The sequence below is a fragment of the Nerophis lumbriciformis genome, linkage group LG07, assembly GCF_033978685.3.
Source record: "Nerophis lumbriciformis linkage group LG07, RoL_Nlum_v2.1, whole genome shotgun sequence".
Classification (NCBI taxonomy): domain Eukaryota; kingdom Metazoa; phylum Chordata; class Actinopteri; order Syngnathiformes; family Syngnathidae; genus Nerophis; species Nerophis lumbriciformis.
Window position 1 is genome coordinate 28775001 of NC_084554.2, and position 16507 is coordinate 28791507.

A 16507-nucleotide genomic window follows, 5' to 3' on the forward strand; every position below is an offset into this window, starting at 1 on the left:
AGTTGAGAAGTTCCAGTTGTTTGGATGCTTAACTAAGAGGGGAAAAGTGGCCAAATCGGGCCAAACGGAAAGAAGGAAAGGCAAGACAAGGTGGGGAACTAAACGAGAGTGAGAGAGAGACTGGAAGAGGTTCCTAATGCTGATTTATGAGTGCTTGGCGGTCTTTAGCTGGAATAAATGGCTTGTGGGAGTGACTGCAGCATTACTCCCTGTACAGGATACTAAGTGCATTGTAAGGTCAGCCATAAGGCCAAACTTACATATGTAGTACTCTGCCCTCGTAAACCTTCGTTAATATATCAGCCTCAGAATGGAACTGTAACTCGTCCACCTGAATCACTCCGGCCACAGCAGCAACCTAAACTATGCAATTATTTATTTTGTAATGCTTTAATTTGAAATAAAAGTTTATTCGTGAAATTTTGGCTGCTGCATGTGTGAGGTAAGGTTAGATAACCCCTGTATTATCTTTAATTATATATGATAACTTTAGTTTATCCATATTATTGCATGTATAAATTAAGTTATTACAGCGACATTCTGGAATGCTGGCAACCTCAGATTTGACCAGATTTTAAAACAATTTTACCCCTGAAAGTAATGGAAATAAAAATGAAAGTTTTCAGGATCCAACAAACTCTCATAAAAACTTTACAGACGTCTCTTGAATCAATATCCTATCCTTTGTAACTGGCATGCAAATGTGAAAATAGCAACAGTGGATATTAAAAAAAAATGCAACGTTAATGATGCATGTGGAGGTATGATGAAACATTGCAAATATTCTCACTTTTTTAAGTGTGAAAAAAAAGAAGTTAACCACAGTTCACAGCAACACTTAAACACAATAAAACGCTGCCTTAACTTTGATTAAGGATAAATTACATTGCTCAATTATGCTTTTCTTCTCACTCTTTTCCCTCGTTGTTGCAAAAAGCCATAAAAAGCAAACACGCAGATAGGGAGGAAACAATATAAAAATCTTGGTGACACTTTAGTATGGGGAACATATGAACCATTAATTAGTTGCTTATTGACATAGGGTTAGGGTTAGGGGTAGGATAAGGGTTGGGATTAGGGGTACAATTAGGGTTGGGGTTAGGGCTGGGAAGACTCTTAGTTATTGGCTTACTGGTTGTATAATAAGGCCATGCAGAATAAGGCATTAATAAGTACTTAATAATGACTAATTAACAGCCAATATTTTTTACTAATTAATGGTTCATATGTTCTCCATACTAAAGTGTTACAAAAATCTCATATAATGGTAATTGTAACCCAAGTTATCCCGGTTATCATTATCATCAGGATATTGTTGAATGTGCTCAAAATGTACTTATACACACACTGAAATATTTTAACAAAGGTTTATTTTTGAAACGTAAATGTGTCTTGTATTTATGTTCGAATTTAAAGGGGCCATATGTAGTAATGTGGCCAGAAATGGTACTGCATATCACGGTCAAAATTCTGTAGTCGCCTCCCACTCTCCATGGCTGATGTTGCCAGATACGCAGCAGAATCCGAATCTTACTCCAAGGAACTTCAAATGGCAATCGACGAGTCCTACGCTGTCTGTTGCTCTTGTTTATGCTTCTTGCAAGATGGTTTACTAAGTAATTATGCCACATTTTACTGATGTCGATTAGCCAAATGTATTTGTAAAGTTAAGCAGCAATATTTTCGTATATCCACATAGGTTTTATTTGTCAAAAATATACTTTGCCCTGTCAGTTGGATGATTATATTATATTTCCCCCGTTAGCCTATATGTCGATGTGTCATTGACCGGGCTAGCATGCTAAGCATTCGTTGCACGAATATACTAGCTTTGTTAGACAAGATCATAGACTGTATTGGACGATATAGTTTAAAAAAAACCAAAACCAGTGAAGTTGGCACGTTGTGTAAATCGTAAATAAAAAAAATAATAAAATGATTTGCAAATCCTTTTCAACTTATATTCAATTGAATAGACTGCAAAGACAAGATACTTAATGTTCTAACTGAGAGACTTAATTGTTTTGCCAATAATCATTAACTTAGAATTTAATGGCATTTTTAGGGGCATTTTCACCAATATTTTACATGGCCTTTCCTTTTAACAACACTCAGTAAATGTTTGAGACCCAAGGAGACCAATTTTTGAAGCTTTTCAGGTGAAATTCTTTCCCATTCTTGCTTGATGTACAGCTTAAGTTGTTCAACAGTCCGGGGTCTCCGTTGTCGTATTTGACGCTTCATAAAGCGCCACACATTTTCAATGGGAGACAGGTCTGGACTACAGGCAGGCCAGTCTAGTACCCACACTCTTTTACTATGAAGCTACGCTGTTGTAACACGTGCAAAATGTGGCTTGGCATTGTCTTGCTGAAATAAGCAGGGGCGTCCATGAAAAATACGTTGCTTGGATGGCAACAAATGTTGCTCCAAAACCTGTATGTACCTTTCAGCATTAATGGTCCCTTCACTGATGTGTAAGTTACCCATGCCTTGGGCACCAATACACCACCATACCATCACAGATGCTGGCTTTTGAACTTTGTGCCGAGAACAATCCGGATGGTTCTTTTCCTCTCTTGTCCGGAGGACACGACGTCCACAGTTTCCAAAAACAATTTAAAATGTGGACTCGTCAGACCACAGAACACTTTTCAACTTTGCATCAGTCCATCTTAGATGACCTCGGGCCCAGCTGGGTGTTTATTGATAAATGGCTTTCGTTGTAAACTTAAACTGTTTGACAATTTGCTCACGCATTTGTTCACAAAGTGGTGACCCTCGCCCAACTTTGTTTGTGAATGACTGAGCATTTCATGGAAGCTGCTTTTATACCCAATCATGGCACCCACTTGTTCCCAATTAGCCTGTTTACCTGTGGGATGTTCCAAATAAGTGTTTGATGAGCATTCCTCAACTTTCTCAGTCTTTTTTGCTACTTGTGCCAGCCTTTTTGAAACATGTTGCAGGCATCAAATTCCAAATTAGCTAATATTTGCAAAAAATAACACAGTTTACCAGTTGGAACGTTAAATATCTTGTCTTTGCCGTGTATTTAATTGAATATAGGTTGAAAAGGATTTGTAAATCATTGTATTCTGTTTTTATTTACGATTTACACAATGTGCCAACTTCACTGGTTTTGGGTTTTGTACATACAAAATGTCGATTTCCATTTATTACAAGTAATAAGAAAACATAAATGCCTTACTTACCTATCAGGGAAGAAATTAGCAAGTTTGGCGTCAGATGAAAAAATCTCCTCCTTCAATCGTCTCCATCTTTCAAAGGCATCCCCGATACAAATCCTCATTTTGTTCCTGGCTTTGTCATGAATACGTTGAGAACTGTAACGACGCCTTTTAGATTTACTAAGGTCTGACATGTTTAGTAACTTTACCAGTGGCATAGGTCGACAAAGAGGGCGGTGCGTAACTGGCAACCTGGATGTGACACACTCACAGACTTTTTAATTAGTGAAACGGGGAACGGCGGGACATCGAAATGAAAACAACAATAATATTTCGGGGCTGTAAATCAAATTTTTAAATGAGACTATGAACTACGGTTATCAGTTATAAACGTATTCGAAAACAACATGATTTATTAATGCCTTTTGACATATCAGGGCCATTAAATGATGACTTGACATTAAATTATTACATACTTTAAGCTAGCATGCCATTTTTTAGGAAATGGCCAGTATCTCTGAGTTTTTTTAAAATGTGGTAACCAATGACGGATTTACGATAATTAACTTTAGAAATGGTAAATACTAACCACCGACATCGTTACATACGTACACACAGACTCTGCGACTAATAGGCAATTTTTTTCAAAGACGTTTTAATTGAATTCCGAATTATATTAATGTTGTTTATTGTTACAAATTAGTACTGGTGCACTGCCTTGCGTACACATTTATACTATGAGTTCTCTTTTGGAGAAGGTTCACCAACCTCAGTGAATGTATGAATATAACATGAATGTTTACTGTTATGGTCCCTGTAGCCGTTGTCTAGGGAAAAATGGACACGTAACTCCAAAGTCGGACAAACTGGAAAGATGCGCTAACAAGTACATAAACATACATTCAAATGGTTTTGGCCAAAATCCGTAAATTATTGTATGCCTTGTGAATTGATATTGTAAAATCTAAAATATATCCATCAAACCAATTATTTAACCCATCCAGCCAGCACACTGATCACTAGCTATTTTAAATGCTAACATGAATACAAGAGATTAACGTCTTTTCCCATGCGAAACGTCATACCCCTATCTAGACTTCTATAAAGACATTGCTGTCTGAGTAACTAAGCAGAAAGTAACCAGCTATTAACAAGACTTTAACAAGTAGATTCATAGGAATTAACCCACCAATAATTATTAGAAAACATACAGTTAATACATGTGATGTGTATCTTTATTGGTATCACTTTCATGGATGATCGATATAGGAATCGGCAGTATAAAACCCAGATCAGATTACCCCTATGGTTACAGTATAGTGTTATAGTTTACTTGTCTATTTGTCCCTGTAGGCTAATATCATTTTTGCATTACACATAGCCAAGCTCCCAATGGGGAATATTTCACATCTTCAAAATGTTTTTGCTTACACTCACTTTAAACATGCAGACCATGACTTGATTTTCCAAAAAGTAGCTAGTCTATTTCTTCTATTCGTCATCACTGTGAACTGTTTAATTTCAGTTGATACTTGGTGACACACACACACACACACACACACACACACACACACACACACACACACACACACACACACACACACACACACACACACACACACACACACACACACACACGTCTGCTTTAGTTTTTCTCCTCCCGATAGTTGATTTTCAGATAACCTAGCTCCAGACAAAAGGAACTAGGAGTGGAAAGCAAAATGAAATGATTGCATAAATGGATAGCTATTTTCAGATATTGAAAAAAAGAAAAGAAGGGATGAAAGTGTGAGGGGCAAGTGGATGAGAAAGGAGGAGACAGGACAATGTTACAAGGTTGGAGGCTGCTGATAAAGGAATATAATTGGCGCACAGAAAATGTGAACGACAACAGAGGAGTGTCAGTAGCACCTTTTGAAAACATTTTCTCATTTATTTACTTAACACAAGACTGTTTTATTATTTTATAGCCAGGTCTCTTCTGCAGATTGTAATACCTATTGATCATGTATTCTCTACTCAACAGTAAGTTAAAGTTTGCCATTTGCTTTCAATATTTATCAGGTTTATTTCACTAAACATTGTGATTGGGTTCCAGCATTGTTTGTGCGTATGAAAAAGCGCAAAATCAAAGACCTAAAAAGAGTGACAATAAATTATAATACTATACAGCAACAAATAACAGCATTGCAGTCATCAAATGTGAAATTATTATTTTTCAGATTTGTAGATGCTATTCCATTGGGCCCTCCTAAAACTATAAGGATTAGGTCATTTATGCGATGGAACATATTGCAATCTGCACTGCAACCACAGAATTTCCCCATTGTGCGATAACTAAAGTCTATCCTATCATATATTCCTACACACTGCTATTAAGGCTGCCCGTAACTACTATTTTTAAATGGACTAGTCATCAATCATTTTAACAACTAGTTGACTAATTGGATTATGAAGTGTACACCTCTTGAACGGCTCTTATTTGTCATGACGTGGTTTTCGCTTACTGTGGGGTCGTTCTCCCAGGAAGGCAAACGGACGACTCCGGACAGGACTTACAGGTAGGATCATGATTTAATTTTAAGAAACAATCAACGAGGTACAAAACAGAAAACAACCCGAAGGCAAGCGTGCCTATCGCACGCAGAAGCTAAGGCAAAAACTTAGGACATGAAACTGTAGACATGGACCTCACGAAACTGTGGCATGAAACAAACACGAAACTATGGCATGAAACAACTAGCATTAACTATGGAATAGAACAAACACGAAACTGTGGCATGAAACCAATAATGACGCCAGCGCGACTGACTAGCAAAGGCAGGCTTAAATAGTCCTCTGATTAGAAGCAGGTGTGCGTCCCGAACACCAGAGGCAGGTGAAAATCATAAGTCGCCATGGTAACTAAAACAAACTCGGGTGTCAAACAGGAACTAAAAGAGTACAAAACTAACAGAACATAACAAAAACATGATCCGGACAACGGATCATGACATTATTTAGCCATCAGCTTTTGAATTCAGCTTGAGATTTATTGAAGGCATGTGCTAAATATCAATAAAGACACCTACTTCCTTCAGAAATATGTATTTATTAACAGTACTGCTCAATAGTCTTAGGTTAGTTAAAGTTAAAAGTTAAAGTACCACTGATAGTCACACACACAGTAGGTGTGGTGAAATTACTCTCTGCATTTGACCCATCCCCTATGTCTATGTCCCCCAGGCCAGCCTGGAGACAAAGTCTTCCCAACGTGTCCTGAGTCTTCCCCGTGGCCTCCTACCGGTCGGCCGTGCCCTAAACACCTCCCTAGGGAGGTGTTCCTGTGGCATCCTGACCAGATGCCCGAACCACCTCATCTGGCTTCTCTCGATGTGGAGGAGCAGCGGCTTTACTTTGAGCTCCTCCTGGATGGCAGAGCTTCTCACTCTATCTCTAAGGGAGAGCCCCGCCACACGGCGGAGGAAACATATTTCGGCCACTTGTACCTGTGATCTTGTCCTTTCGGTCATAACCCAAAGCTCATGTGAGGTGAGGATGGGAACGTAGATGGACTGGTAAATTGAGAGCTTTGCCTTCCGGCTCAGCTCTTTCTTTACAACAACGGATTGATACAGCGTCCGCATTACTGAAGACACCGCACCGATCCGCATGTCGATTTCACGATCCACTCTTACCCTACTCGTGAACAAGACTCCGAGGTACTTTAACCCCTCCACATGGGGCAAGATCTCTTCCCCAACCCGGAGAGGGCACTCCACCCTTTTCAGGGCGAGAACCATGGACTCGGACTTGGAGGTGCTGATTCTCATACCAGTCACTTCACACTGGCTGCGAACCGATCCAGTGAGAGCTGAAGATCCTGGCCAGATGAAGCCATCAGGACCACATCATCTGCAAAAAGCAGAGACCTAATCCTGCAGCCACCAAACCGGATCCCCTCAACACCCTGACTGCACCTAAAAATTCTGTCCATAAAAGTTATGAACAGAATCAGTGACAAAGGGCAGCCTTGGCGGATTCCAACCCTCACTGGACGTGGCGCACCGCCACAATCCAATACATTAAAGGGAAACCCTGCTGGAGAAGCTTTCAGTGCACTAATTGTGAGCTAGCTCCAATGCAAACATAAATTAAAGACACATTAAGGTCTTTCATAATTACAACTTCAGACCCCAATCTAAACTTGTATATCCAGACAGTGATCCGTATCACCCCCAAAGTGTTCCTTTTCCCATTTAGGAAATTTGCCGAAAGGGTGCCCATATGTTTTTGAGCCATATGCAGCAAAATGAAAGAAACGGATTGAACCTTCCGGTCAGTCGGCCATTGTTTTTGTCTCTGTGGCGGAGGGGGACACACTAGCTTACACACACAAGGAAGTTGAGGCTCATAACAAAAACATTAGTCAACATTGTAGAAATTATCTGGATCAGGCCCAAAATCTAATCAATTGTTACTTATCCCATTCTCTGAAAGTTTAATGTGGATCAACCCAGAATTTTTTGTGATGTTAACTAACTAGCTAACTGACTAAGTGACTGAGAAACAAACCCCAACGAATACCTTATTACAATTACAATCTTATATTTCCTTTTACTGTAATAACACAGACAGACATTTAATTCCATAAGTCCAGCCTCTGTGGTCATAACCTTCATAGGCTTCATTATCATCTGCCTTTTCTGAAGACCGCAGGTGAAGGATTGCCAACAGAACGTGCACCATGATCCGTAATGAGACCTTATTCCGGACACCCGTCCCCGCCTGCCTGCCTGTAAATTCTAGCTGTCACTCTGCACACGTACATACTTAATCAGCTAATGTTGTTTTATTCCTTATTATTAATTTGCTCGCATTTCTGATTTATCTCAAGTGCTCCAATATTGTGTCTCCTTTGCAGTTGCAGGAACAGAGCAATAGAGGAGGCCGTGTGCTTATTCATGTACTTAAGGGATTGCATCTTTAATGAATTGACTAGCTGTTTAGGCAGCCGACTACTCACCTTAATAATGTAAGCAGGTCGTAACTCCTTCTAACCCAAGGGTATAAGGTATGCATATAAAGACATGCACACATATTCATCCAGTCCATCTATATTAGCCACTGACCTCTACGTGTGCCTCGGTCTCTTATTGCAGCTGGACTGGAATATCAATGTTATTGTTTTGGGGGGTTGGATTGTATCTGTCGTGAAGCACGTGCATCTAGGTTTCAATTTTTTAAATACATGACATGTCGCAAAAGCAGGACTGAATACAAACAGCAGGGTGTATTTATCTTTTGAAGTATATAAAGCAGCAAGATTTTGAATTTGTATTCCGAATTGTGTTGTTTTACACACTAAATTCAGTGTAGTTAGTAGTTTCTTTACATTTTTTTAGAATAATTATAACCATTAAAAAGCTACAACCTCATAATATTAAATATATATTATTTGACAGTATATTTAAATTTTCTTTTCACACATGCTATAAGCATACAAACACATGCACACACTCCTCCACACACTAATGTGTTGACCAGTGAGTCATTGCTGTCAATATTGATTTCCTTTTCCCCGAGTGGCCCCTGTCACCACAACGATAGTACCCAATATTTCAACAGTAGTGCTGGGTTGCTATCTTTTTTCATGGACTCCATCCCATTGGACTAGTTTTCATTCTTATAAAATGACTCATAGCTTCCAGATGACTTAAATTTCGCTAGTAAGTTCTCATTATGTATTTTTTGCTCCTGAAAATGAATCTGTCAGTCATTTCCCACAATATCAATTCATTTTAGAGAAATAGGTATATACCTAACTGTGTTTGGAACACACCCTGTTATGGCAAACTCTACACAAAGCCTTCAAACAGAAGGGCCTCATGTCCAATTGTGAGTTTGGCTCCCATTTACCACCAGAGGACAGAACTGGAATTACAGACATTTCCCAACAGCTGAAGACCATCAGTAATCAGGAGGGCTCTCACCTGAAGCAATCAAATCCACTCATTTTAAGTCTGCAGCTCCAGCTCAGACTTCAGGCCAACAAAGACTGCTCGAGGAAAATTTGCCAAATGCAGTAGTGCCTAACTGTTTACAGAGACCAGGGTGGCTGACGGTGAGATGACTTATATTATTTTGATGTTTTGATTTGATGTGTTGAATTTATTTTAATTGCCAAGTGGTTGTTAAATGTTTAAATGCCAAATCAAGCTGTTAAGGGTCACTATATGTACTTTTGGAAACACTCTTACTTTAAAAAATGGTTTATTTGTAATTTGTTTATATTGGTCCCTAATTGCTTTTGTATCTGTCCACCTTTTCCAAAGGTTTTTCACCTTACAACTATGGAATGAAAAAAAAGAGACCATCAAGTCCAAAATAAAAGGATAAACAGAGATTTGTCTCATCATTGGATTAAAACAAAGAGTGAAGTCCCAGTGTAACCCCTGGCAGTGTTGGGACTAACGCGTTACAAAGTAACGCGTTACTGTAACGCCGTTAGTTTCGGCGGTAACTAGTAATCTAACGCGTTATTTTTTTATATTCAGTAACTCAGTTACCGTTACTAGATGATGCGTTACTGCGTTATTTTACGTTACTTTTTATGTAGTATAAAGTGTGTTTTATCGGAGCGCTGCGTTCTGATTCTTCTTGTGTCACAAGCCGGAGAAGAGAGAGAGACATGCGCTCTGTGTGGGTGTGTCTGAGTGTGAGTGTGGGGAGCGAGGGGGGGGGGGGGTGGCGTGTCTGATCATGGCGTAGCCAGAAGTCGAGTTTGCTAACATGGAGATATTTTCACTACTTTTCTTTTGTCGAGCACAAAGAAAATAACATTTTAGTTAAATGTAAATTGTGCTTTGGATCAAAGATGCCATCTACTGCCCAAAACAGCAATTCAAATCTGCTGAAACAAGCTACATAGCAACATGCTTCGACGAAGCTAGTAAAGAGAGACAGAGACTCTGATGCCACTTCACCTCCACCACCACCACCATTCACCGCTGAAGGTACACACTCTGTCAATCAATGTTCCCTCTAATTGTTCATGTGTGAGCAAACGCAAAAACTCCCTGAGCATTGAGTGGAGTCCATGTGAGCAACTTTAGACGTGCACACTGTGGCTACACCAGCAGCACACCTGTCCCAAACCACACTAAATAACAACTTACATCTCCATCCATCCATCCATTTCCTACCGCTTGTCCCTTTCGGGGTCGCTGGAGCCTATCTCAGCTGCATTCGGGCGGAAGGCAGGGTACACCCTGGACAAGTCCCCACCTCATCACAGGGCCAACACAGATAGACAGACAACATTCTCTTATTATTATAATCAAATGACAGCAGTCATTTCCATTTCTAATATAAGTGTTTAGGCCCACTTATAATGACAATAACAAAAAATATTGTTTTTCATGAACTGTATACTTGTATTGTTTGTCTGGGTGGAGGTCCTGCTTTGGAAATAATTTGTACCCCTTTCAGACATTGCATTTAGTTCCCATTAAAACATTCACATGTTGCACAATGAGATGTAAGCAGGGGATCATGTGTACATTCCTGCAACTTCCTGTTTGTAAAAAATATATTTTTATTAGTATTTATTTAATATACTAACAGCATTTAATGATTAATATTTATAAATTAAGATTCCTAATAAATGACACTAGAATAAGCACACATTTGATTGGTAAATCATAGTGTAACGACCTGGAATTACACTTTATGTGTGGTGTTGGAGTTGTCCGACTTTTTGTGTGGCTGTAAACGCATCACTGGCTAAGTGCCATATGTGCAAGTGTTGGCGCACGTGAGAGAGCGAGCGGCTGCTGTTGATATAACAAAGTTGCTTTTGGTCTGGTTTGTACTGCAAAAAATGACCAGTTTTGCTAGATATAATTTTTTTTACTAATGTTTTGGTGATGTGTTTATGGCCGACAGTAAAGAGTTTTGCTCAGTAAAGTGATGGATGGAATTCATGTCCTCAAAGCGTCTCGACAGACGTTACAATATTTGAACAATGATGACGAAAACGGTTTTCTCTGTCGTGTCCGTGTCGTGTGGAAAATTGTTATGCGCTTATTTTTTTATTTGATTTTGTGCATGGCATAGATTTGCCGTGCGCAGAGGACGCTTGAGCAGTGCGCAATTGCACATGCGCGCTCCTGAGAGGGAACGTTGCTGTCAATTCTCTTATATACTCTTTCATTCTAGACTTCTAGAGTGTTTGATTATCACATCACTCTAAATGTATAGACTATAAAGTTCACAAACATAAAGAGGGATCCTAGTGGGCCAGGCCAATCTTTCCTTATCTCTAAACTAAAACTGGGGAAATGTGTAGTGTTCTGGGTTTCAGACATGATTTTGTATAAGAATTACTTGAGGAAGAAAATGCCTGGTTAGACTTTGTGTATGTAGTGTGTGCCTTTCTTGGTTTACATCTATGCTGTTATTATGCTGTTTGTTACTTATGTATGTTATGTTGCAGCTATTTAAAATAGTTTTGTCAATTTGTTCTGGCCAGAAACAAATTGGCCTTTGTAACATATCTTTGTCTTTGTGTGTTGTATGTAGACCACATGGCTTAGCAGAGTTGAGTGATGCAAATGCATGTCAAGTTGATCAACAGATTGTATTATTCTCCACTACAATAACAGTACTGAAATGAAGGCTAAAAGGGCATTAATTGGAGCTTTAAAGAAAAAAGAAGTAACTAAATAGTTACTTTTCACAGTAACGCATTACTTTTTGGTGTAAGTAATTGAGTTAGTAACTGAGTTACTTTTGAAATGAAGTAACTAGTAACTGTAACTAGTTACTGCTTTTCAGTAACTAACCCAACACTGACCCCTGGTCAAAAAGTCAAAACCCTTTTCAAGTTAGGGGAGAGTACAAACAAAACATAACTTGACACCCCCTTTCCATCGCCACACTCGATATGCCGCCCCCTCCTTGTGTGACATCATCTACAGAACTGGAGCCCATTTCCTTGTACAGAGAGTGTGGAAAAAGACATGGGAAACTTGATCATTACTTGCAAAACATTATGAGCAAAACATTAATTTCTGGGCCTGCCGGCTCTTCCATGTCCCCAAGCCTGAGTTTCCTCATGCGCTTTAAGCATTTCCTCAAGCATCTTGAGGTAAATATCAGTGGAAGAGGACGACAAATTAAATACTAGCAGGTTACCTACTTTTTCTCTCGTTTTTGAGCGCCAGGTCTGCTCTTTTTTTTTTCCATTTTTCTGCAGATTTTGACTTAAATCAAAATGTATCTATAAGGCCATTTTCATACTTAAAAGAAATGCAACGCAAAGTGCTTTACAAAGTTAAAAACAATACCCCGATGACCCAGATCCCCCATTATCACTCACACACACACACACACACATTTTTAGGGATGACATTTGGCTTTAGTCTTTTTTTCTTTTTTTTTTTTTTCATCTAAACTTCGACCAAAACCTATCTTCTTCGAAGTCAGAAATATTAAAATGATTGCTGTAAATTACACTCCTCTTGCTTGATTGAGCCAGTGTCTTTCAACCACTGTGCCGCGGCACACTAGTGTACCGTGATATGTTGTTTGGTGTGCCGTGGGAAATTATGTAATTTGACTTAATTAGGTTAAAAATATTTTTTGCAAACCAGTAATTATTGTCTGTGCTGTCAAGAGCTCGGCAGAGTAACTGTGTAATACTCTTCCATATCAGTAGGTGGCAGCAGGTAGCTAATTGCTTTGTGGATGTCTGTAACATGGTTGGTCGTGATCACAATATGTAGACAGCGGTAGGCAGAGTGCAGGTACAAAGGTATCTAATACTCAAACCAAAAATAAACAAAAGGTATTGAAGCTTAGGGATGGCTAGGCAAACTAAAACTGAACTGGCTCAAAAGTAAACAAAAACAGAATGCTGGACGACAGCAAAGACTTACAGCATGTGGAGCAGACGGCGTCCACAAAGTACATCCGTACATGACAATCAACACTAAAATAGGAGCGCAAGACAAGAACTAAAACACTACACACAGGAAAACAACAAACAGCTCAAAATAAGTCACAGCGTGACGTGACAGGTTGTGACAGTACACCTACTTTGAGACAAGAGCTATAGTGATGCATGCTTGGTTATGGTTTGAGTTCATATCCAACAATTGCGAGAACAACTTTTTACTGTCAATATCGGCTGCTGAGTTTCATTGTTTTCTGTTAGTGGTGTGCCTCAGGATTTTTTCAATTAAAAAAATGTGCCTTGGCTCAGAAAAGGTTGAAAAACACTGGATTAAGCAATTTGAATTGCGTAGTGCTCTATAAATAATCTTGCCTTGCTTTGCCTTGATCAGTCCCATTTTGCCGAGGTCAATTTGACTGACGAGGTCCATACGTTCATATTATTCCCATCATTTGGACATGTGTGAAGACTGACTCCTTCTTTAGTTGTATTGCTACAACCTCCAACAATGCATCTGGCAGACATATTTGCTGATTCCTTCAAATTCTGGGCAACAATATTGTGATTCAGGATGAAGATGGTACCAAAACACATGCTACGTAATATAAGATTGCCTTCAATCTTCTGCAAGTGACGTTAGCAGGCTGATGCAGGCCCATCCACATTTAGGAACTAAAAGTGGGTGTTGCAGAATTTGTTGAAACTCATTAGAAAACAAGCCTGACAGCACTACTGTGTCTATTTCGAGAGGAATTGTACCTGTAGACATCATGTTTTAGGTCCAAAACTATGAAATAAGGGACAATGTTGTCAGCATTTGAGGGTCCCTTTTAATATCCCTAAATCTAATTTAAAATAGTTTTTTTTACTCTGTCTTTGTTTATTCGGAGGGAAGTTTGTCGTCGTATTTGATTGTACTGTCAAGCATGTTCTTAAGCAAAATCAGAAGATGTTTGTCTCTTCTCCGAGTGGCAATTTGTATTTTAATTTCATGTCTTTCTTCCCTGTTTTGTTGCCGCCGTGATCAAGATGCTTGTTTCCAGCGGTAGGGCAGAGGCGCTCCGTCAAACTTGATTGCACATTACAACACGAGACAATTACATTCCGCAAAATAAATTCCCTAAAATGAGGGAAATTAACTCTGCCAATATGTCAGAGACAGATTGTACTGTTTCTTATACTTTGTTTCCTGTTTGTTTACACAGGTGCCCGATGTTGTTGAGCTGAGGACATTGTTGCTACCTTGCCTTGATGGACCATCCCAAAAGTATGTATAGTATACTCATGGCAATTCAAGACATTATCTAATGCAGGGGTTCTTAACCTTTTTAACCTCGGGGTCCAACATTTCCACTACTGAGGAGCCCATGCCAGTAACAGTAATATCTTGATTTTAATCGTATTCAATAATTATATGTAACCTACTTACAGTTTAACAGTAAAAACCTTTTCAAATGATACGAAAGCATGTGTTAATGACACATATTGTCAAGAGTGACGTCAGGCTGATTACATAATTAAATACTAATCAAATATACTGCAAAAGAAGGGACTCCTAAAAACTGATGAAAAATAATAATAAATAAAAATGAGTAATTTTCTTAAACTACATGATATAATCCAATACAGTAGCCTTCAAGTTATGTTTATGGCCTCACAAAGGGCTCTACCTGCAAATATACAGAGTCTGTTTTCACTCAGAGATGGTCCACATGAACTCAGGGGTGTCCTGAAATTCAAACATAACATGGTGAATTCCACATTCAAAGCTCAAACGTTATCTATAGCGGGGGTGAAACTGTGGGACAATGTGAGCGGAGAAATTAAACTGTCTTCTAGCCTAAGAGTGTTCAACCTTGCGGTAAAAAATGTGTTGTTGGGAAACTATCAAAAACATGACTAGATGTTTGAACTATCTCAACTGTGGAACACAGGTGCAAAATAACTCACTGTGGAATAAGGCACATAACACCAGACAAGGGTTCAGAAAACGAAAGATACCCAGGCAAGATGGAGCTACTCTCATGGTCGCTCAATGCTATTGACAAAGTGTTATTCTTGTTCTGAAATTGTAATGTATCCATCAAATCTGCTGTTGAAACTCGGACTATATAACCAACATCAATAACCAAAATATAAGTTGATTGTAAATTAGGGGCGGGGCATGGATAAGCATTCTTGCTTTTTTCCCATATGCCTTTTCAGTGGGTACCGTTGCATGTCTGTCAAATTACAAAGAGTGATGAAGTGTTGCTATATAGTTCTGCCGGAATAAATACATTTATTCATTCAAATACATTCACATCCAATTACGCAATGCTAATATAAATACTTTCTAACTTAATAATAAACAATCATACAATGTATGTTTCTTAAATAACATGAAAGTGCAAATGAAAGTTTTTAAGTTATAGTCATAATTTTTGCGCTTAAGTAACTTCTTCAGATTTTTTGGCGGCTGTCTTGGGGGCGCTCACAGCCCACCAATGGGCCCCGGCCCTATTGTTAAGAAACACTGCTCTAATGCTAACTTAATAAAAGACTACAAGCACACAAACCCAGGTTCCCCATGTAGTGAAGAAGGGGACAGTAAAGTTGTCCTCAGGGACTGGATCCTCCTCCTCAGGGAGGCTGAGCTTCACAGCAGATAAGCGCATCAGCACTCTCCCCATGGCAATATGTAAATCCCTAAATGATGTTTCCCACCATGCAGTGCTGTAAGGCCCCTAAAGACTCGCTCCGCCTCTGTTTTAGACCTCCCTTGAAGAGAGATTTATATTAACTTTCACACATCATGAATCGAGCACAACATAATAACTTTTCTACAGTGTAACCATACTCATGCACTGAATAGATACAGTTCATTATTTTTTTTAAATTCAATTCACATAACAACCATGATTATTATTATTATATATGTTGTTGTCCTGTCCAGCCACTCAGGCAATTCATATTGTTGATGTAGATTTACTTTAAAAAAGAGAAGTGTGGGATTCTTCTCTTGTTGCCTTATGAATGGATTTATATTAATGTTTGGCGCAGCCGAACCGCAGCAGGAGGGGATAGAAAGAGGAAAAAAGAAAGACAGAGGGGGAAATTGCGGGGAAAAGAGGGAGATAAGACAAAGAGACAACAACCACAACAATAACAGAACAGCATCAGCAAATACGATATGTACAAATATGATACAAAAAGTGATACCAAAGATACAGAATCAGAATCAGAATCAGCTTTATTGTCATTACGCAAGGTAACGAGATTGAGGCCATTCCATACAGTGCGATGTGTGCATGCTAGAAAAACAATGTGCAAATATATAAAAATATAAAAAATGTAGAAGTGCAATGAATATGGTGTGAAATGAATATATACATGAAAA

At 38.9% G+C, this 16507-nt stretch overlaps 1 protein-coding gene across 1 annotated transcript in view; it reads left to right on the top strand.

The window, feature by feature from the left end:
• LOC133605413 (uncharacterized) overlaps positions 1-16507 on the top strand; it is a 646046-nt gene that overhangs the window by 30096 nt on the left and 599443 nt on the right. Inside the window, exon 3 of the mRNA XM_072913499.1 lies at positions 14334-14395. Within this exon, the coding sequence (XP_072769600.1) occupies positions 14334-14395 (62 nt within the window). The remainder of the gene's footprint in view (positions 1-14333; positions 14396-16507) is intronic.